At 39.5% G+C, this 23,090-nt stretch overlaps 1 protein-coding gene across 1 annotated transcript; it reads right to left on the bottom strand.

The window, feature by feature from the left end:
* Positions 1 to 966: 966 nt before the first annotated feature.
* Positions 967 to 18,790, bottom strand: igfbp5b (insulin-like growth factor binding protein 5b). Its single transcript, XM_058082075.1, has 4 exons — positions 18,163 to 18,790; positions 6,176 to 6,390; positions 5,911 to 6,030; positions 967 to 4,462 (listed from the first exon to the last, which is right to left on the bottom strand). Exons 1-4 carry the CDS (start codon positions 18,494 to 18,496, stop codon positions 4,325 to 4,327), a joined length of 807 nt encoding a protein of 268 aa, XP_057938058.1. The 5' UTR covers positions 18,497 to 18,790; the 3' UTR covers positions 967 to 4,324.
* Between the last annotated feature and the right edge of the window lie 4,300 nt (positions 18,791 to 23,090).

Genomic DNA, 23,090 nt, shown 5'->3' with positions numbered 1-23,090 from the left:
ACATCTAACTCATGCCAGTGTAACTGACGGTTTCAGGATGCCTGCTGATGTTGAAGTGTGGTGTAAATAAAGGACAGGAGCCACAGATGCAAGATGCAAGTTTATTCATGCACACAGGGTGCAGCTTGAGCAAAAATCAAGAGACCTTCTATACCTACAAAACACACTTCCGGTCTTCAAAATAAGAGTGCTTCACACTACATCCTGTTCACTTGTGCTAACCAAATAAAGGGTGTCATAAAAAATAGCTTACATCGACACTGAGGCAGCAAAGTTTACTACTGCTAACATGCTCTAGCTCATAGGCAAACTTTTTTAAAGTTTAATATTCTGCACCCAGGTTAGTGCATGTTCAAGTGCCTGCAGCATCACACGATCACACATAGCAGCATATATGGAAATGTTTTTTTCATGCACTTTAAAAAAGTAAACATCTTTGTGAATTGTATGAATTGTAAAGTTGACAAAAAGTCAATATAATTTTAAAAAATCATGGGGAAATTCAGACATTTCATCCAAAAAGATCCCTAGTTAGTATTTACCCTTGCCTAATTAGTTTGGTAGTAGATGTATATTTTCAAGAGGTCCCCATGACTACTAATCACCTCTTCTCCATCTTTTCAATAGGCAGCCTGTTCCAGTAGATGTTTTTGCTCTCCTTGAACTTCAAACTCATGTCAAATGACTTCCTGTTCCTGTGCAATTTTTTGACTATGGTGTTGAATACCAGGTGACTTGCCTCCAGGGCAAGGCTTTATAAAGTCACATCCTGAATGCTGTATGATATCCTGTAGGCGAGTCCTGATGTCTCAGACTCATGTCTAAGAGGTTTATCAGCTTGAGCCGAGGAGATTAGTCACTGCTTACTGCAGAGATAAATCGACTTTAAACTGTGCGTTTTAAGACAAACTAAGGCTACTCATTTCTACAACAAATACAACACAAGGAAAAAAAGTCTCACCAGAATGAAGAAATGAATACATAACTTTATTTAAATAAATGCTTTGTCATAACAAAAAAGACAAAGGTTAAAAGAGTACATATAAATTACAAGTTGAATAAATATTACACAGTGATATTCATTTTAATAATTTGATTATTTTTGTTTTATTCCAATATATTTTATGTCGGCCCAAATACTGACCATTTCCATTCCCCCCCATCCTCCAGCCACCTGTGGATCTTTTTCACAAGCCAGAGAACGCCAAATATTGATAACCAATTGTACTGTTTCATTACATCCAAAATGTGTTATGTATTCAGAAAAGCCTGTAATTACTGTACTCCTAAAGTATGACATGTGAGTTAAAACCAATAAGGAGTTGCAAGTGAAACCTGAGGAACTCACCACATACAAACCAGTTGTGGACACGCAGGAAGTCGCTAAAATACCTTCAACCAAGTAACATGAATTTTATCAACACAATTCATCAGGTATTTTCTATGCCGCTTAATCCTTTGTCAACAAAATGCATTTGAGCCAAACCTGGCTGCTGTGTGTCATTCCACAGATTTCACTGACTCCTGATAACTGTCCTACTAAGTGTATAATGATATGCAGTCGCTGACTCCATGTAGGGGAAGTGGCTAGACCCTGAATATTTCCACTGTACAAGGTGGTCACTCTTCCTATGTCACTGCCTCTCAAAATACCAGCCCCACCACCAACGCTCATCTCTGTGAAAGTATTATCTCTGTTCTAGGTTTCTGTAGTGGAGGTCCCAGGCATGGGCTGCAGAGCCCCTGTCAACAAAATATCACCCAAAGTAACCTTTACAAGGTAAGCACAACATTAAACAACATTAAGATTTTTTTTCTTCTACTGACTTCATGTTACTACATCTTAGGTCATTGTCATTTATCAATATCAATAGTGAGTACTTGAAATAAGTGCAAGCTGCTTTTTTTTTGAAAGTGGCAAAGAGGGATTGGGTGCTGGGGTGGGGCAGTGCCTTGATAATGTCAACAAAACTGGAGGCCTTTTTGAATTTGCAACTGTTTCCTTTGTTGAAGCAGAGGGAACTGTTGTTTTACCTAAAATAAAAAAATAAAAACTTTGGAGTCCCTTGTGTGGCAATAATATACATTGGTATTTAAAAAAAAAAACCAAAAAACGAGCTTACAGGAATCTTAGCTTATCGGTTATGAAACAATGAGCATATATGGAGGTTCAACAGACTGCAGTTCACATTCAGAATAGCCTTGACACCAACCACTTCAATTATTCCAAGAACTAACCCTTATTGGCGCTACAGGATGTGTCAGTCCTTGTGACTGACAAAAAAAAAAAGATGTGACCTGTGTCATTGTTGCATCACATTTAGGTGTACAGTGGAACCTCGCATTAGGGCATGCCCCAGTGGCGTATTTTTTGGTTTACATCAAAAATTTTACCTCAGTTTATGTACATTTCCCCATTGCCGTGAGCCATGTTACATGACTTGCATGACTTGTAACTTACAGCATTTTTATGATAAAATTTTTTATTGTTAGCATCATGTTAGCTGAAACCGGAGATCACTTTCCCCCCCAGCTCTGTTGGCTGTCAATGACATCATCAGCGGTTGACTTTGTATTTCTTTGCTGACACAGTTTTCGCTTTTCTTTTTGAACCTGGCTCAAAAATAACCCACAATGAGGCCAAATAAGGTGACAAACAGTTTTGAAGTCAAGAAATAACTTGTTGCTAAATATGATATATATTGCCGTATAACATATTACTGTATTTTTCAACAATCAAGATAAAAGTTTATATGCATTTTGAATTGTTTTCTGCATTTTTGGGCGTCTGAAACAGATTAATTGGATTTGCATTATTTCTTATGGGGAAAAATTTATTTAGTTAGGGTATGTTTCAAAATTGTGTCAAATTTAATGACACCAACCAAGGTTCCACTGTATTTGCATATAGGAAGGCACTGAGACTTTTACAAAGACAAAAAGCAATTCTATTTAAATTAACCTGTTTGTTTTGATAACACTCCTAAAGTTGAAACTGAGTAGATGTCAGGTATTCCAGCTTGTTTGACCACACTATATCATTCACAATAACATATTTGAATCCATTCCAGCTGTTTTTACAAGCACATTTATATTGCCATCAAACTTTGCTTCTATAGGAAAGAATACAATTCAATGTCTACATTAAAACACACCAAGATTACACTGGAGTCCAAGTACAGAGTGGAAGCCACTTGATCAAATGGAACTTGGCTCAAAAATATAGGCTGTCTGTACTTCACTGAAGGCAAATAAAACAGCTCAAACAAAACCGTACAAAACGACACCTCGCTCAACTGAATCTGTGAAGCAACCGGCCTGACCTTGCAAGTTCGATTATGCACTCAACTCAACTCAAAAGGTCGAAGTCAATAGTGTAGGTGAAAAGTGTTGCTTTATTTCACCAGTAAAGTCAGCACTCGCGTGGCTCTGTCACCGTGCATGGCAGTGTTTGCACAAATAGGCACAGTTGGCATATCAGGCTAGCTACATTGTCAAAGAGCCACGTACATAAATCCATCTGTAATGATCTGATTCCTCTTTTGTTGCCAAACGCTCCACGTCCAAAAACATATTTTACACGAGAGAAAAGGACAGTCTCAATACCACCTCAAGCGCTACAAGCAGTACTTGTGACAAAAATCAAACAAGAGAGAAAAAAAAATGACATTCTTTTTTTTGAAATACGCTCACTCCATTATACACCAAAGCAGGCTAATACACACATTCACACTGTAAACATACACGCATTCAAGCCCACTTTATTTTGTGAAGTTACACGTCTAAGAAGATTGCCCTGTTTATAAGTGCTCGGACAGAACCACATACCCAAAAATTGGTGCAGCACATCCCCGTCTCAGATGTGTTTCAGGAAAATGCAAATACAAAAGCTCAGCCAATTCAAAGTTCAATTGTGAATAGTTCTGAATGCAATTATTTCTGCTTTGTTTTTACAACATCAATGTATATGAATACATCTGCTTCACAAAAAGCCCCAGTTATAAAAATATAACCATCATGTGCATATATTTTTATGAGTATGTGAGTACCCAGCTGGCACACAGGGTCTCATGTGCGCTGCTGTTGAAAGACATGCTTATAACCTTTCCCCTCATTTGGAGATGAGTGTTTGGTCAAAAAATGTGCAGTCTTTCTTCTCAATCCTGGTCTTTTCATGTTGAATTGCTATCTTAAAACCTGAAAAGAATAAACCTTGAAGTGAAGCGAGATTAAAGGTGTGATTCAGAGAGGAAATGTGGGCCCTGGGTCATGTCGAAGTTAGGGTTGGGTGGTTGGGGTTGATTGTGGTCCATTTTTTCCCATTTTACTCATTGTTGTTATTGCTGCTCTCCAGGTCTTTACACTGAATGTCACCGCCACTGTAATCTGTCCCAGGAAGTTGAACGCCATACTTGTCCACGCACCAACAGATACCCCGTTTGCGGCCACGGGATGGCTTGCACTGTGGGATCGGAAACAAGAGTTTGAGTGAAACTGACAAATGATTTGCATACAAATGGCTACAAGGCTATCTGTATGCCCTCAATAAGTTAGCCGTGCATTACGTTAGTTAGCTTGGGAGATAAAAGCAAAATGCAACTGCTGACTGAACACAGTTCATTCATTTAGGACTGCCCAAGATTTAAATAAATCATCCCTAGTCTATTTTATTTATACTAGTGTTTTTGTATGATTTGGTTTTCCACTTGGTATTGGTATTGTGAATAACAAACTATAGTATTTACTCTTTGGGTGAATTGCTAGTATTGCATATTTATTTTGGATCACACACCCCACATCAAATATTGCATTGCTTAGTTTATACAATATGTGGTATCCCATAAGGCACTACACTTGGCAAACTCAAATGAGAATGTTAAACAAACTTGTTCTTTGCCTTTTGTTTCTGTGATAACAAGTGCCCAAACATACATTGGTGACTCACTGTCCATGCATTATTTGTTGAATGTGCCCGTTTCATAATCCCGCCACAAGGCTAAAGAAAGATGTAAGTGGGAGCAATTTGATAAAAAGGTGACAAACACTTTTGAATTCAGGAAAGAAGTGCAAAATTACAAATCATGAAGACGGTATCCGTGTGGCCAAATACGGCGGGATGTATGGGAAGTCCACATCAACAATAATCCATCCAGGTGAAGAAAGAATAAATCGCTTCCTTGATGTATTCTTGTGTTGTGGAAGGGGCAAGGGTGTGAACAACAAGACCTACTGAATTATTAATGACACTTCTCACACTCTGCTTTCTGAGTTCCAGCTGCTAAATGGCTGCTAAATTTAGAACCAATCAGATTCAAAAATGGTTTGATTCCTTTTTTTTTTTTTTACAGTTATCCCTTGCTACATTGTGGTTTGATCATCACTCCTTCACTCTATTGCACTTTTGCAAAATCTAATTAATGAATACATTATCACCGTCTTCAGAGTTGACTATGGCCTATTGTGAGTTAAAACAAATAAAAAATGTTAAATTGATGAGATGAACATGACGTTACCTTCACACTGCATATAGTCAACCATGGCATGTCTGACATGATTAAATGAAAACAAATTCTCTCATTCTGTGTGGAACTGGTAAGTTTTTAGCTTCTTAGTTTGTCCTTCTTCCCCACTCTGTTTGAAACACTATGGGGATGTTATTTCATGTCTATAGTGCTCTAATAATGTTAAAAACAATATTTAGGTTTTCTAAGCTCGAACTACAAAAATATTAAGTTTTTTCACATTTAATCCTACTTCATGAAAATTCTGGAACTAAACACCTACAACTAATGTAAAATCATATTAAAATTCAATAATGTTAATAGCAGCCCAGTAGGGATGCATGTTTTGAGGAATTTGACCAATTGTAAAATAACCATACAGAAAATGGAAAATGTGATACAAACTTACCTGCTTGCGTTTGAAGAAACCTTTTCTGTCACAGTTGGGAAGATACAAAGACAGCGGCATTACTCGAGAAGTGTCCTTCATTCCTTGAATTATCCCATCAAGCTTTCTCCTGCAGGGTCCCTTTGAGGTGAGACAATGTACAAAAGCTTCTATTCAAGGACGCTTTGCAGTAGAATACTTTATTACTAGTGGTTTCCAAAGTAAAGTAAAATAACAGTTTAAGATGATGCAAAGTCAGTATCTTTCATCAATATCCGATACTCACAAATTCAGGTTCGTGTTTGTCAATGGGCAGAGGAGAGTAGTCCATCTGGGAGCCCATGGAGCGTTGCTTTCCCAGTTTCCTCTTAAGCTCCTTACGCATTGCATGGACTTTTTTACTGTTGACAATGTCTTTGGTAAGGAGTGGAACTTTAGCTGGCTGCAGCTCCTCTGTAATCTCTGTGGCCATGGTGTCCTCATGTTCTCGAGACTCACGAACTGCAACCCCCACAAAAGATACAGTCGATGAATGGCACGTGCTTCATTAATACTAACTATACTATAACAATAGCCTAGGTTCTTGCTTAGCTTCTCATGCTAATTAACATGTGTGATGGTAGCAGACATAAAATGCAACAATTGTTATTGGACTTCCAATATCAACTGTGTAGCACATCAAAAGCACATCAATAATAACGTGGGCAGCAAATAATTTTACAGGACGCAATTACAGTTTATATCAGAGCCACTCAATAAAACCATGCTTTGCTGTCAGGTTTTTGTGTCCTTGTCCCTCCCCCCCAAAATCCATGATTAATTAATCAATCAAGAAAAGACCATACATTTGATCACCATTATAACACACTATTGTAAAAATTACAGCTATAGAAGTTCCATTTCCAGTTTTGCATTTCAGTTTAGGGCAGAGGTGTCCGAAAACTGAAAAATGAAAGGGTGCAAGGGCCATTTTAATAGTCCCTGGTTCCCTGTAGTGTCAGTGGACTTCCTTATATGGGTGTGCCAGGGTATGCCCATATTTTAACTCAATAATCTTAATATTGTCAGAATTTTTGTGGGATCAATTTAACAGACAACCTTAGAATTGATGACAAAAATATCAAATGGAACGATGCAAATCCTTTTCATTCTTTACTTTGGTCCATACTTAGGTGTGAGTACGTAAACCATATTTCGACAAGATTGTTCGTTGAAAATGGAAACTGTGCATCCAAAGAAATGGAGCTCATGTTGAGAAACCGAGTTGACAAAAACGTCATCCATTACTCCACTGCAAATAGCGTGAAACAAAGGCTTAATCTGGGTATCGCAGCGTAGAAGAACAAAAATTAAAATTTTGCATTAAAGTTTAAGACTTTTCCTTAAATGTTAACTGTAAATGTAAAATGTTTTTTTTTTGCCTACCGAAAACCGGCCTGTGTTCATGCATGCAGTTATGCAAAAATGTTTGTATGGACCGAATGACGATGACGATGTCAACATATGCATGACAATGTCATGACGATACCAACATATGCAAATAGTGGCTACTTTTTGGACAGTCTACTTCTTATTTGATACAACCTGTGACAGTAGCATAAGCAGGTGTCATTTATTTGTGTTTGTGCTACCAATTGCTGCCTCCTGTTTATTTACAGAGGAGAGACACAAGCACAATCAACAGCTGACAAACTACAGCTGACACAAAATTTCCCAAATAAATAGTCCTCAGTGAAATGTGCTGTCAAATGGTCATTTTCTAGTTGAATATAAACAGCTATTATTCACTTTAAATTTTCCTGAACTATAAATGTAGTTAGAATGTTGTATTCTCATGTTGAACAATGCCAAAGATAATTTTGTGCATTTGGAAGTGAGCCGTGAAAGATGTTTGGGATGTTTCAGAGAGCTTTTTCTAAAACTAGCTCCCTATGACATCACACCGGAGTGTGGCCGTGATAAGAGGCGGGCCGTGAAATAAATTAAAACAGATCATTTTGGAAATCCATTTTGGAAACGATACACAGCTAGAATAGGTGCAGATTCTGGAAGATGTAGAACGTTTTCTTTACGGGTTATTTTGTGTAGCTGCTCTGTAGGAGTCCACAAGTCAATATAAAGGATGAAGAAATGAACATAAAGGGTCCTCTTTAAGGCATTTAAAAAATATTCTGCTAAAAATATTCTGCTAAATGAAGTTACCATACTTGGAATTAAGGGACAGTCAGTCAGACTGTAGAGACATTTTTGAAATAAAAACGATACTTTTTCTATAACTTACATTGCATATTGCAGTATTTGTCTGATTATTGGACTGCTTTTGATTGTGCAAGTGATCATAATAATTCATGAATTTAACAATATTTAAGATTGGAGGACATGCCACAGGTTGGGGTTCCCTTATCTTGAACACCCATCTCCTTATACACCCCCTCCTATATTTAGGGCTCAGCCCCGCTAAGCTAAGACCCCCACCAGAGGTGCTTTCAGGCCACAAAAAGAAACCCTCTGTCCACCATCTCCACCAGCCCCCCAGCTTAGTTGTACCACAAGTACTGAGTTATTGTAGGGCCTTGGCTGAAGCTATGATGCCAGTGGACGACCCTGGTTATATTTATCTGACAAGGAAACCCGCTGTGGTGCAAAGGGCCAGACGCACTGAACCAGAGAGGAATGTTGGCTACAGACAGTAGGCCAACTGCTGTTGAAATACAAATCAAGATCCATACGCGTACAGGGGCATGGAAGTGAGACAAAATGTTTGCAAACTATGTATTAACAAGTTGCTAACTTTGACGACTATTTCTGGAGAAAAGCAGCAGGGACACAAACTATGAGGTTCTGATGTTCAAAGAGCCTGACACAGCTTGGATGTCTGGAGTCTCGAGCAAGGGAGGGGGACAAGGTGATTACCGGAATTGGGTCTTTGGCTTCTGTACAGCCATCTCTTTGAAATTAATCTCATAACTCATGACTTGGCAGGCCTTGGGTTTGTGTTTAGATGTGCCCTTGTGTCTCCCTCCCAGACAACAGAGCTATTATTTGCGAAATATAAATATGTCAAACAAGCAGTCCAATGTATACCATTCTTGACTGCTTTTATTTACTTAATTTGTTTTGCTGTACAGTTTAATCCTTGTGGGACACATTGTGTTATGTTACCAAAAACAGTGGTACCTCGGTTTCAGAGAAAACCAAACCAAAGAAAACCAAAGCAATTTTTCCCAGAGGCAAGAATGTAAATCTAATGAATACATTCAAGACACTCAAAATATTGACAAAAAATACTTTTTATAGAGCATAATTATAGTTTTACATGGAGAAAAAATTAAGTAATTATTAATGATGTATAAAATGGATAAAAAAACATTTAACATTTCTTTTACCTTTATTGCAGATTCCAGTGAGAAGACAAATTGTTTGTGAACCCACCTATACCCCATTTGCAAAATTTGCTTCCTTGATTTATTTGTTCACTAGGATGGAACTTATTGTTGGGGCAGCAAACAGACTAGTTTGTGTAACTTTGTGTTCATTCGCCAGTTATAGCTATTAGAGGATAACCAGTAAACTGCCAAAACATGGCTGATTGATGCTGATTATAAGTCAAAATTTTCAATAGTAAAATACAGGTAATGGTGTTTTTTAAAAAATGATTAGGGCCCGACCAATTAATTTAAAGCACTGATTATAGACATTAGAAAATTGATGTTTACTGATGTCTGCAGTTTTTGCACTATGGCCTACCTTAGATTGGCAATAATAACAAGAATTCTGGTACTGATGGGGCATGTGAAAGTAAATGTCATAATTCATTAAGACTCCATGATTTTATTTCCCAGATGTTCATTGCCCTTCTGCACATTATTTTTGATTTACTTCATGTTCAAATGCTGCCTTTACTCCACACAATTTCTGACGACCAAGGTTTGACTGTATTTGGTTGTGCGATCAGACATCAAATTAAAGCTTTTGATTGCATTGTTCAGTTTGAACACTTTGGCAGTACTGTATATATGACACAAGTGGTTATGGTTTTTGATTTAAACATATAAATAGCTTCTGATTTCAGCATCTGAAATGTGAATATTTAAAACATTCCTTAAAGGGGACCTATTATGGTCATTTTTCGACCCTTTGTATTGAGTTGTAGTCTCCTGTAGAGGCGCTACACACAATAACTTTGGCATCGTTTAACATGAGAATACAACATTCTAACTACATTTATAGCTTTGAAACATGGAAAAAGCATAATAGGTCCCCTTTAATCGTCTATGAAAGCAGAACTATTATCTTTTGTGTTTTAGATATTCATAGACCACAGCTCTGTCTTTGGAAAGCAGTGAGGGACTTCTTTGCCTTTTTTCTGATATGTTGGTGGACCAAACCACAAAGGGTTCTATTTTCGTAGACTAGGTGCGGCGCACCTGCTCTGTGCGGGGCCTACGCCATGCCATCGCCGGCAGGTCCCACTGCATTGTGCATCAGAGGCCACGCGTCACCATGTAGAATGCCTCTGTTCTTGACAGTCACATTAAACACAGTAGCAGGCTAATCCGGGCATCATGCTTGTGATCCACCTGCACCTGCTCTGTGGCCACCAAATAGGAGTACCTTTGATGCTATATTATCAGGATCTCCTCCTCATCCTCCTTGCGTGACTTTATCTTTTCAAATCACGTTAAGAATAACGATCAGGAACGGCTCTACGCCAGGGCAATTAAATAAATGGATTGTCCCCCAAATACAAATTTTCCAAGTGAAAACTGACACATGACAGCTCCAATCATCTCTCCCCTCCATGGCATCATCTGCGTGTGTCTTCACCCTTCGCCCCCTCCCCTCAGTGAACATCCAATCTCTGTTAGTATGCAAATGAGCAAAGACAGCGCAAAACAAAGATTAATATAATGTTGGTTGGTTTTTAAAATCTGCATGTAGGATATTTTATGACAAAATGCAATCCACTTCTCCAGGTTGAGGGCTGGACACCCAGCTAACAGCCAATGCCGTGAACAAAACTAATTTGGTCCATCTAGAACCTAAGCAATTATTAAATTAATCGAAACAACACATTTCTGATATATAGACTTAAAATATAGAACATAATCATATGTTACAACCCCATACAGCACCCTTTGACTTTATGTTGAGAATTGTTTGACTTTTGTGAAATCTTTTGATAACCAATCTTTTGATGACCAATTCCTCCATGCTTCAGGTAACCAGCTTTTAAAGGAGGCTTAGAGGGTCCATATTTTAACCCCTAAAACACAGCCAAGCACTGGACAGATGCCAAGTGAGCCAAGTCATGTGCTGGGCTACCATTCACTTGAGCCCAAAGCTGTGCTGCCATCTCCCCTCCACTTGAGTTCACGATTTCAACTCGGACAGGAGAAGCCAAAGAGGGTGCACCGGATAGGTCTCTGTTTAAAAATTAACATCTGCACATAATTATGCTCCATAAATAACCCAAGCAAAGCATCCCTGATAAACCACTCATTTTGGATGATGATCTTTCTTGGATCATCGGTGCTATGAAATACAAATTAGGTGACCAAATAACAATAGAGTCTCACACCTTTCATTGCAATTCCCTGAGTTCCACCATGCTATGTCCGGCCTTTGATAAAGCCAGTCTCAGATCAGCATCTGAAATTACATCTTTTCAAGATGCAAGAGAGCAGTGAATAGACTGCTGTTTAATCTCAACAGAGGTAGGACAAGATAATTATAGGGATAAATGAGCCGGAGGGCCTGTGTCATATAAAGCGTGACGCTAGAAAACCATCCTTCACCCTTAGTCTGCCTATTTAATATTTTAAGCCAAGGCCTGATAGCCCTGCAGTTTCTCAGGTGGCACAGAAGGTGCATAGTGAAATTGAGGTTCTGATGACCACATAAACATTGCTATAGCAGCTGGAAAAGAATGTTGACAATTTTTTTTTCCTTTTTTTGCAGCACTGGGGTAAAATAAAAGAGTGACATAACATTTTAATTATGTAGTCGTGGTTTTGTTCCAAGCAGCCAATAGGTTACACCCTCCTCTCCACAAAACCTGCTGTGCACAAAGCCTGGCACACATCTCAGCAGTGACTAATTGAAATGGCTTTATTTTAACTAAATTGTGTCTTATCTAATGTTATTCAACTGAAATAAATGTGTTAATCGGTATATCCTCTTAGTGTGAGTTCCTGTTTACTGAAGTCAACGTCACGGTTTGCAGGAAATACCGTCATATCGCATTGTTCACACAGAATCGTCGCTATTTATGCCACACATTCAGGAAACCAGGAAACAATCAGATGATTACAAAATGTCAAACAGAGCATATGGGAGGACGGAGGATATTTCAAGAAGGAAAATAGCTTGATGGAATAAACCTTTCAACCTTCACTACATGTTGTATTTATCCATGACCAAAGGATTTTATCAGAGGAATGTGAATTGCTGTTCTGCTCAATGCTCCAAATTTTGGTTTGAGGTCTCTTCCCACATCTATGTTTGGGTTTTTAATGAGCTACATTGACGGACAAAACCTCTTTTTTGGTTAGCTGTCACCACAAGACAATTACTGGTTGCAACAAAGCTATGTGATATCATGAGGTAGCGCATAAACAGCACACCGCAGTTTAGAGACTTTTGTGTGTTTTTTATTTGTAATTTTTCTGTGTTAATATGCAGGTGTGGCATTTAAGGTGTAATTATCTCCCCTTGTGATGTCTACAAATAAAATATTCTTTAAATTTGTAACTCGTGCATGTAAGATTGTGAAAATAAAGTGTTAATATTGTTTGCAAATAACTAGCAATGCATGCACATAGAAAGTGATGCTTTCTATCATAAAAGACAGTTTTACAATAGAAAATGTCATAGATTTATCAGAGATGAAATAGGTCATTCTGTTTTTCCCCATGTAGAGATCTAAAATTCTGGGAAGTCCTAGTTTTCTTAGGACTTGTCACGGTTATCGTATGCCATATGGTGTGGTTAACAAACTAGTCCAGTGCACAAAGCATCCACACATAGGTGACCCTTTGTGTTATATATAGACAGATTCCAGCCAGCGATTCATTTAATCATCTTTATCAGGAGTGTGTGGGTGGCGTATGTGTTTTTAGATTAGATTCAACTTTATTGTTATTGCTCATGTCACTGGTACAGGGCAACAAAATGCAGTGTTCATAAACGCACATGGAAAGATTGAACAAGTTTGCATCAGTCAAGCACTGTGCCATGCTCACTGCATATTTCAGAGTGTTACAGGTATCGGTGCGAATTAATACTGTGGTTTTATTTATTTTTAATGCCAGACCTTTGCTAAATAACAATAACACTATTGAATTCAAGCAATAACTTGTAACAAAGTACTGCGGTAGCATCTCTTACAGTGTTTATAATGTAAAGTTCAGATTGCAAGGGGAAACATCAACACATTACAGATGCATGTAAAACTACAATTATTCTCTATAAAATGTGTTTTGTGTGAATACTTTTTGGTGTTGCAGTGGATTAATTTCATTTGGGTAAAATTATAATTTTTTGTACGTTTTGGTGTTCGTCTGACCATTTGGAACAGATTAATGTCTTGTACAGACCTTTAAATGTGAACATATGGAAAAACTGCTAAGCAATAAACACTGGATTGTTTAGCAATCTCATCTTGCATCACTGAAATCAACAATTCCTACGCAAATGCAGGATTATGAGTCGAGCAAACACCGCTGTATGGGTTTACTAAGCACTCATGCGCATCAGCTTTGGTGGTGTAGTGTGTCCCTTTGATGACAATGTAACACAATATCAAAGTCAGAGCTTATGTATATGTTTTCTGGCATGACATTTTCCATGACTTACAGACTTTTTTTCTTATAGTCTTCATGCACTTGAATATGAACCCAATGACCTTCCGAGTAACCTATAATAACCCGGAGCAGTATGCTAAGCTTTCACTGCACATTTCTTGGTGGCTCAAGGTAAGACAGATGGACAGCCACATTGCATGTCCATCATGAAGCTGTCAGGCAGCAGTTACAGTAACCCTAACCCAAACTGATGGGTTCTCCACTCCCTCCCTGTGCCCCAGTGGTGGCTATCGTCAACATAAAGCACACACACATTCATTTAATTGCATTTTCTTGATGTAGTGCCAGAATAAGTAATTTAAGGACACTGTTTATATAGAACAGGTCAATCGTTTATTTTTGTCAATTCTGTCTCAATATGATTACATTTCTCTTCTGCTTTCTATCACGTAGAGAGGAGTGATCTCATTAATTAAATGACACATCTTTATTTGAATTTTTTCATGTGCACGTTTTTATGCTGCTCATCATCCGCCCAATGCGGTACATTGGTGTAATCAGTTTAACACTGTTGGGCAAAATATAACAAAAGCACAACTTCAATGCAGAACACATGGTTTCATGCATGTTTTGAAACCATTTAAAATATTGGGAAAAACACCTTCAATAATAATCAGTTACAACACCACAGTTTACTGTTGTTAATGTTTAACTATAGTTATTACATGACAATGATTTGCACAACCAGTCATAATGGTCATGGAGTAATGCGATAGATGGAGTTTTTGACTGTCATCTGCAGGCATCTAGCAAAGGCCGACAAACTGCAGGACCTGGATTCAGGACCAGGACAGGATTGAAAAACATATCAAGGTAAAAAAAAAACACCTAAAACAATGTCGAAATGAAATAATCTGTCGTACACTCATGTTAAAAAGAAGATGGAGTGGGGTTGGGTGATATGAACCTTAACATATATCACAATATTTCTGGGAGGTATCACGATATGATGACATAAAACGATATAAAATGTATATGCATCTAAGTCTCGTATAAAAAGCTACAAACCTTCAGCCATATAATGAAATACACTGAAATTATAAAGCACATTTATTTATTGGGAATAAAGTGGCTAACTTTACTAATGAGATGTCAGCCTCTGCATACATTGTCCGCCAAGTAAATACTTCCCGACAAACGTTCCTTCTGCTCACGATGACAGCATTTCATTCATCTTATGTATCCGCTGCGGTGCACAATCACCAACTCTGATTGTTGTTTTCTCATCATTGGAAGAATCTATACCAGTATATAAAAATACTGCCCATCCTACTTTAGAGGCATCATTTATCATAAAAAATACTGATCAAAATACTGATTGTTTGACCTCAGAGGGGGTTCCACTGTAATGGAGATCTATCCTTTATGGTTGTTAAAACATTAAGTATGTTTACTTGTCGGTAAAGACACAAGGTTTCGATGAATTTCCGTTTATATGTGGGTTAAGTCTCCTGGATTTGGAACCACTGCCGAATCATCTTTTGTTTCTTGGCAAAGTGCAATCTGTTGGAACTAAAAGTCCTCTCAGAAGCTTGAAGGATAAGGGGCCTGCTGCCATGAAATCATAGTTTTTGGCATGCTTTACAGGCGCTGTATCACTCCAATAGGCCTAACTAAGTTTGAGCATGTCTCATGACTTACAATTCAGACAGAACGTTAGGCCACAGTGCGACAAAACATTAATTAATGCTCTGCTGGGACATGAGCCCAGATGCAGAGTGTCAGCTAGGATTCATTACTTACAAATTTTGGACAGCAACATTTCCCCACTCCCATTGTTTGGGCCCACCATTTAGAAGTCTGCTGCTGTCATGGTCTCCTGAGTGTTGTGCACACTTGAGCTCCCCTTCCCTGTGTTTACCTTGCTCAGCTTGTATAGCATACACACAGCTGCAACCCCACACCGCAAGAAACTAGAGGCTTGCCTTGCCAGTTCCCATCCATGGAGCTGTTTAACAGAAGGCTTTTTAGAGGACAGAGAAGGCCAGAGGCATTGTGCTGAATCACTGCGTTGCGACGGAGTGCCCACGCAATAAACGGAGTGCCAGAAAACCTGCAGTGATTTGTGAGCCAACAAAAAGTAATGTTCTCTGTGTAGTGTTTGTGATTGTGTTCCGTATGTATGTCAATGTCAAATGTTCCATTTGTATGTTGTGGAGACTGTTTCACTGGCTTCATACTTCAAAGGGAAAGTCTGACAACTTGCCTTTAGAGTTACAGTCAATTCAAAAATGCAAAAGAAAGAAAAAACATTTCAAAACACACAAAATAAATGCAACTTGCACGCATGGTGTACTGTATACACCAGATTCTCAATGAGACAAATTATAGTCTAGAATGAGCCTTGTAGCCACAATACATGTGTCAACCAACTATTCATCCACAAGGAGGAATGACAGACCAGTTACATCTCTCAGAAATGCCTTAACATGATTTAAACCCAGAGCTCAGAGCTTTTCTGCCTTTGTCTGACTCCCGGTCTTGTTTCCCTGTGTGTCTCCCTCGTGTATACAGATTTAGGGGTAATCTGACTCTGTAAGGCAAAGCCTGCCTTTTAAATGCACTTAGACACGACTGAAATGTGTGATGAAAAGCATTCATTTTCTTTCGTCTATGACTTTCAATAGCTTTCATGTCAACACCGAGGCAAGTTACTGGACTCATGTAGCATAGTGGTCTAAAACCTTTTTGAGCCAACACCGAACCAGCTTGTGCTGCATCAACTAGTCAAGTCAATTTAATAATGTTTAATCAATGTAAAAGCCGCAGAATGAATTCAGACTCTCAAGTGGTATGAGTCTGGCGTTTGTTTTCCAAGAGATGAGATGATAGCATGTTTTCATATGGGTATGTGACAGGCTCACATGTTTTGCCTTCCATGAACAGGAATGGCAACGACTTTAAAGGGGAACTGCACTTTTTGGGGAATTTTGCCCATCATTCACAATCCTTATTGAAACTTGCACACATATTTTTCCCCCCTTTTCTGTTCAGTATAACACGAGAAAACGAGTCATTGGGATACACCTATTTTGACACTGAATGCCTCAAAACAATAACATCTAACAACGTTCCATCATTTTATATACATGCGGTGATCATGCATTAACATGTACACTGATGATAACATGTAATAGTTCCAGTATCTTGCCGTATTTTGATGATTTAAAACACTACCGAAACTTATTTTCAGGTGCATTGATACACATACTTATGCTAGTTCTGTCAACAACAACGGCGGCGACAACACTTACGATGTCCGCTCTCCTTGGGATGGCTGTGTCTTCCAGCACAAGACGTGTGCTCCAGTCCTCAGGTAAAGAAATGCTGACGGCAAATAAGCATCTTGTTGAGTCAAAATTGAAAGCTAGGTATCCCCTCTTCCGTCTGTGAATGACGCTGAGGCTAGCGATGAGCTTTTTTTTTTGTTTTTTTTTAGTTTGGGGCTTTAGCGTCAAAATAGGTATTTCCCATGGCACCCATTGCTAGCTAGCTCATATAACTCTCATATAACACTGTGTTCATGTTTCACATAAAGATTGTGAATGATGGGCAAAATTCCAAAAAAGTGCAGTTCCCCTTTAATACCACTGCGATACATTATAGGCAGTTCTCTTCATTTTAATCTGAAAAGACAAAACAACCAATTTCTTCCTGCTGACAACTACCACAAATGGTTTGGTTTGGCTGACATGCCATAAATTACTGTTGTAATAAGGTTTTTGTTTCAAACATGTATCTGCATTTTGTTTTTGTTTCAATGTAGTTATTTACAAAATGATGTTAAAATAAACATTTACGCGAACCAGTACCAAACGGACCCAAACCAGTGGTTGGTGTCCTCTGATGAAGAACATCAGAATCGAAGGAAAACGTGACAGACATTGGGCGTCAGGATAGAACATACTAGTAGGTACAATATTACAATGAAGTATAGCTGAGTCTCGGATCGTTTTGCAGCCTCTGACAGTCAGTTCCCCGCAGAGGAGGCTCATCTCAGCGGGGACCATCCCACGAGTGAGGCGTCTAGCGGCTCACAGCAGATTAACAAGCAGCAATAAAGCAGAAGTGGAGTGTTTTGCTGTTCAGAACTCTTTGTGGACACATTCATAAAGTATCATCATGCAACAACGCGCGTTGTACAGTATCCATGCGTGCAACCTGCACCAGAGAAGACATAAGAAGCTCCAAGGCGCTAAATTAAATCAGATGACACCTCATAGGCTGCCATCTGTCAAACAAACGGTCCGTCAGGGAGCAACTTTTTTAGATTGCAGCACCATCTGGATGCAGGATCAAATAGTGGGGGCGGGGGGAATAATCAATAACGTGGGTTAATTAATTGATTAAACAGCTTTATATCAGACCCCGCGGTGTGCTCGCCGGAACATGAATGTGCCAGTCTTACCAATTGGCGGGTGCGCTGGTTTGTAGCCCTTCTCGTTGGTGCACACTCCCCTGCCGTGGAGGAGGGCGTGCAGGGGCTTCTCCTCCCCGCTCCTGGGCAGGCAGCGGAGGCCCTGTGCGCACGTCCCCGTGTACACACCGCACGCTTGGCCCTCGGACAGCGCGCATGTGAGGCAGCAGCCGCAGCCCGGCTCCTTGACCAGCTGGCAGCCGCTCGGGATCGGAGGACACATGGACATCGCCTTTTCGTCGCACGGCTCGCACGGCACGTACGAGCCCAAGCAGCCGGACAGTCCCGAGAGAAATGTCACCAAGAGGCAAAAACTCCCGAACATCTTCAGACGTCTTGTCTTCTGCTAGAACGTCAAGATCAAACTGCGCACAGGAGAGGAGGAGGAGGAGGAGGAGGGGGGAAAAGTGCTCTAATGAACACAATGCCTCAAACAGATAATCCGATTTTAAGATTTATCCAAGAGTGTTGCTATCTAATTTAAACGACAGGAGCAAAAAGTTCATTAATTAACAAGAAAAAAAACGTCCCCTGCAGGAGCAAACTTTTGCATTTACACTCCACTCCCCCTTCAATTAGCACTACTTTCTCACCAGAAGTTCCAGAGCAGACTGATCAACTTGAGAGCTGCCTTGGCTTTTTAAAAACAGACCAAACCCCGAACTATGAATACTTAACAGCAGTAAAGGGAGGCGCACTTGTTCCGTGGCTTGGCCGCCCGCCAGTTTTTTTTTTTTTTTTTTTTACAAGCCCAGCAAGGAACCCTCTTTCACTAAAGGGTGGGCGATACTGCATATGTTGGGATCAATCCGATACCATGTAAATACCTGGGCCAGTATTGCCGATACTGATACTTTTTACTAGAACATTTACAAGATCATTGGATGATTTTGTGATATTTTTTCTTGGATTTTTTTTCATCATGGTTATAATGAGAATGAAAACACGACAGGTGATTTAGGGAAAGAAAAACAAAACTAAAACTTAAATCACGATCCAGGTTGCGCAGAGGTTACTCAAATTAGTTTTTTGGGTTTTTATATTGATACAGTGTAATCTTATACCAAGTAAAAACATATTTATACATTTTCAAGATCATTTGTGAACAATTTAACAATATATACTAAATAGAGGCGGCACGGCAGACGAGTGGTTAGCGCGCAGACCTCGCAGCTAGGAGACGAAAGTTCAATTCCACCCTCGGTCAACTCTGTGTGGAGTTTGCATGTTCTCCCCGTACATGCGTGGGTTTTCTCCGGGTACTCTGGTTTCTTCCACATTCCAAAAACATGTTAGGTTCATTGGCGATTCCAAATTGTCCATAGGTATGAATGTGAGTGTGAATGGTTGTTTGTCTATATGTGCCCTGTGATTGGCTGGCCACCAGTCCAGGGTGTACCCCGCCTCTCGCCCGAAAACAGCTGGGATAGGCTCCAGCACCCCCGCGACCCTTGTGAGGATAAGCGGTAGAAAATGAATGAATGAATACTAAATAGAACAATCAACAATTATTCTCATATTCTGGTTATAATTACCTTAATCCAAACTTTTGGAGCAAAATAACAAACCTTAAGGGTGGCGTTTACTCGGGCACAATTGTCCACCCTCTTTCCATTTATGAGCGTGAATATCTTTTTCAAGAAAAGAGAACATGTTTCAAGGAATTATGTTTTTTTGCAGGATTTGCATGTGCCCACTAGGGGTTGGCCATACTGCAAATTGTGATATTGACTTTTCACGTTTTGCCCTTCTTGCCTCACCATCTCTTTGTGTTGGAAACCAAGCACCACTACTGATTGGCTGTCTGGCTACTTAAATGTTTTTTGTTTTTTTTTTCGAGATGTTGTTTTTGTCTTCTTTGATGTCTACTTTCTGGATATTTAATAGTTATGGGTTCTCCAGTGGTATGCTCAGTTGCTCGGCTTTGCTTTATTTTTTCAGTGTTGCCTTGTTGCCTTTTTCAATTATGTCTCTCTCCTTAGTTGGCTTTGTATTATTTTGTGTGACTCTAATCAAAGAGGCTCCAACTGTTTTTCGGCTTCACACCTCTCTGTATCTGAAGTCCAGTTCGAAACAGCACGGATCAGTCGATCCGATATTTGCGAACAACAACAAACAGATATTTGTGTATATTTGCGTATGCTACAATATTTTCAGGTTGCACATGGATTTGTGTGTTATTTTCTACACTCAACCATCATGCCCAAAAGTCACCTTCACCTGTTGCATCCGCTGAACACAATTTGTGTTCCAATTGTGGCCAACTTTGTCCTCTTCTCTTTACACATGTGCATGCAAGAGGAAAGAAAAACAAAGAGATCTGTGGGGGGAAGATGTCACGAATTGTGAGATTGGAGGCAACAAGCCTGACAAGTTAAGTGCAAGGAGAGCTCTGTGCATGGACAATAATACCTGATTGCTTCAGCGTGTGCTATGCTGCACGTCACTGCAGACTGCCAAGCAAAAAGCTGCTATTTCCATCAAAGCAGGATGGTATGTCCTTCATATATGACACTCATCTTGTGATAAACGGCTGCACTCTATTTCCAAACTTGTAAATTATACGTTTCATTATGTATATCTGACCTTACATCTTAACCAAGCATCTATTAGGAGTGGTTGAATCTTGCCATTATACATATTGACCACTAGACGGCACTGTTAACACTGACAAACAATGAAGCTCAATTTCATCACATGCTGTATAATGTCCAGCTGTATCGTAGGAAGTATACAGAGAATGAATATAAGCTTGTATCAATATAATCTAAAAATAGGCACATTTGCATGAGCCAGAGTGTTTTCATTCCAGAGACTGAATGATTTAAAGAAAAAGTGGATGTGGCTTCCAGTTTCAAGTACCTGGGCAGCTACCTCAACCAAGACCTCACCTGGAGCAACAGCAACTCCGGTCTGGTTAGGAAGGCACGTCAGCGCCTTTACTTCCTGAGGGAACTAAAAAACACCAGTCGAAGAGGCTCAGTCCTAACGCAGTTCTACAGATGCATGGTTGGAGCATAATGTGTGGCACGGCAGCTGTGCACAGGTTGAAGGCTGCACAAAAGGTTCTCAGGAGAAGCCTTCTTTCTATTGCTGACATATTTACTTCCAGATGTAGGAAAAGGGCCACTTGTTTTTAGCTTTGCTTCCGTGAGGAAGGAGGCTGCAGATCATCCAGAGCAGGACAAAACAGCCGAGGAATAGTTTCTTCCGCACAGCTGTGAGACTGCTGAACTCTGGGGATGCTCCCTCAAGGACAACAAACCAAAAAACACAAACAATACTGCATATGCACATAACTTTTGTGCAATCCGGCCTCAAAACTTGCAGCAAGGTGACCACAAGTTAATATATGGTCGTAAATTGTAACTGGAATTACAACAAGCAAGGAGTGGCTTGGAGAATTACCTTGTCCGACAGCTTGGCGGGCAGCATAGCCAGGTACTTCCACTATAGCCGCTCATTGTTTAGCTCTTGTTTTAGCGCTTGTTTTTTTAGTGACTACTGTAATCCGAGATCCAAGTCAAGCAATTACATTTTGTTGCCAAATTTCACCGCTGCGTTATTTTGTGCAGTGACAAAACGAAGGGAGTCTAAGTCTTTAGAGGGAGTTGGAGTCATTAACACAACAGACGTAAGCACTGATCAGGCTAAAAGCTAGACCATGCCTCAGATTCCACCTGTTCGATTCATCAGCTTTTGCCATTTATTAGTGGTGAGTGCCTATACTTTTATAATTTGACATTGTGTAATAAGTGCAAACAGTGAGCAAACAGTGGTAAGTGAAGAGGGACCTGAATTAAGAATGGTCCTGAAGGTGAATTTAAAATAGCCACCTACAGTCACCTTTATTATAAATGTTGATCAAAAATTGAGGAAGAACGTAACCGTCAAGGAGGGTTTGGAGGGGGAGGAGCGAGCTGTCTTTGCTCCTGTGGCACATTGATGCTCAGCATAATCCAATCGTTATTAATGTTAACAATTTATATTATTATGACTGTTACTCATTTGCTATTTGTGGGTCTCAGAACTCCTGTATGCATTTCTACCCATGTGTCCAAACTTTGCAGGGGTGTCAAACCCAGGCCATGTAAGGCTGAGACCCTGCAGGTTTTTTCTCCAACCGGTATCTCTAGCAGGTGATTTTCATTGATGAGCTCCTGCCATCAAATTGAAGGAGGCGTTGATCATTAAAATCACCTGCTTCAGTGACCGAAGGGAAAGAAAAACCTGCAGTGTCTCAGCCCACTACAGCACAAGTTTTAAATGTGCTTTAGAGCCTTAGAGACAGAGCCTTCTCCATCGCTGCCCCGACCCTCTGGAACTCTTTGCCCCATTCACTCCGTGCTTGCCCTGACCTTCCCACCTTCAAAAAACAACTCAAAACCCACCTCTTTAAATCTGCTTTTAATGTCTAACTTTTTATATCTGACTGCTGTGCCCTGCCTCGCTTTTCTCATGTTTTAACTGTGTATTAACCAATGAATGTTGGATTTTGGTGTGTCATTTATTCTGTTGACTTGCTTTATTCAACTTCATTCTTCTGTAAAGTGTCTTTGAGTATTTTGAAAAGCGCTATACAAATAAAATGTATTATTATTATTATTATTTAGGGGTGCTTTGTAGACTACATTAGGTGGTCAACAGTACATGTTTCTCACAACTGCCTCTGTTTATTATCTCAGTGTGACAGTTGAAAAACAGGTTTATATAAACAAGTCACAAATTGATTGCAAGTTCAACGATTATAAAACAGCGCTTTCTAAAACGCCACCTTTTTTTTTTACCATGTAAGGCCGCTGTTTATCTAGTGCATGTTTGGTAAAATTGAAGTATGTTGAACCAAAGCTGAGCTATACAGCTGTACATTGTCGCCATCACATCGGCATAGGCTGACTGTTTTTCTTTTTCTCATTTGT

This window comes from Doryrhamphus excisus, chromosome 9, assembly GCF_030265055.1.
Source record: "Doryrhamphus excisus isolate RoL2022-K1 chromosome 9, RoL_Dexc_1.0, whole genome shotgun sequence".
NCBI lineage: Eukaryota > Metazoa > Chordata > Actinopteri > Syngnathiformes > Syngnathidae > Doryrhamphus > Doryrhamphus excisus.
Note: the sequence above shows the minus strand (reverse complement) of the source record. Positions and strands in the feature narration are given on the sequence as shown.

Bases quoted from the DNA above. Each gene is read 5' to 3' on its own strand.
- igfbp5b (XM_058082075.1), bottom strand. From the start codon at position 18,496: ATGTTCGGGAGTTTTTGCCTCTTGGTGACATTTCTCTCGGGACTGTCC. The intron at 6,391-18,162 runs GTAAGACTGGCA...TGGGGGTTGCAG, and splicing joins ACCAGCGCACCCGCCAATTG to TTCGTGAGTCTCGAGAACAT. The intron at 4,463-5,910 runs GTAAGTTTGTAT...CCGATCCCACAG, and splicing joins GTTTCTTCAAACGCAAGCAG to TGCAAGCCATCCCGTGGCCG.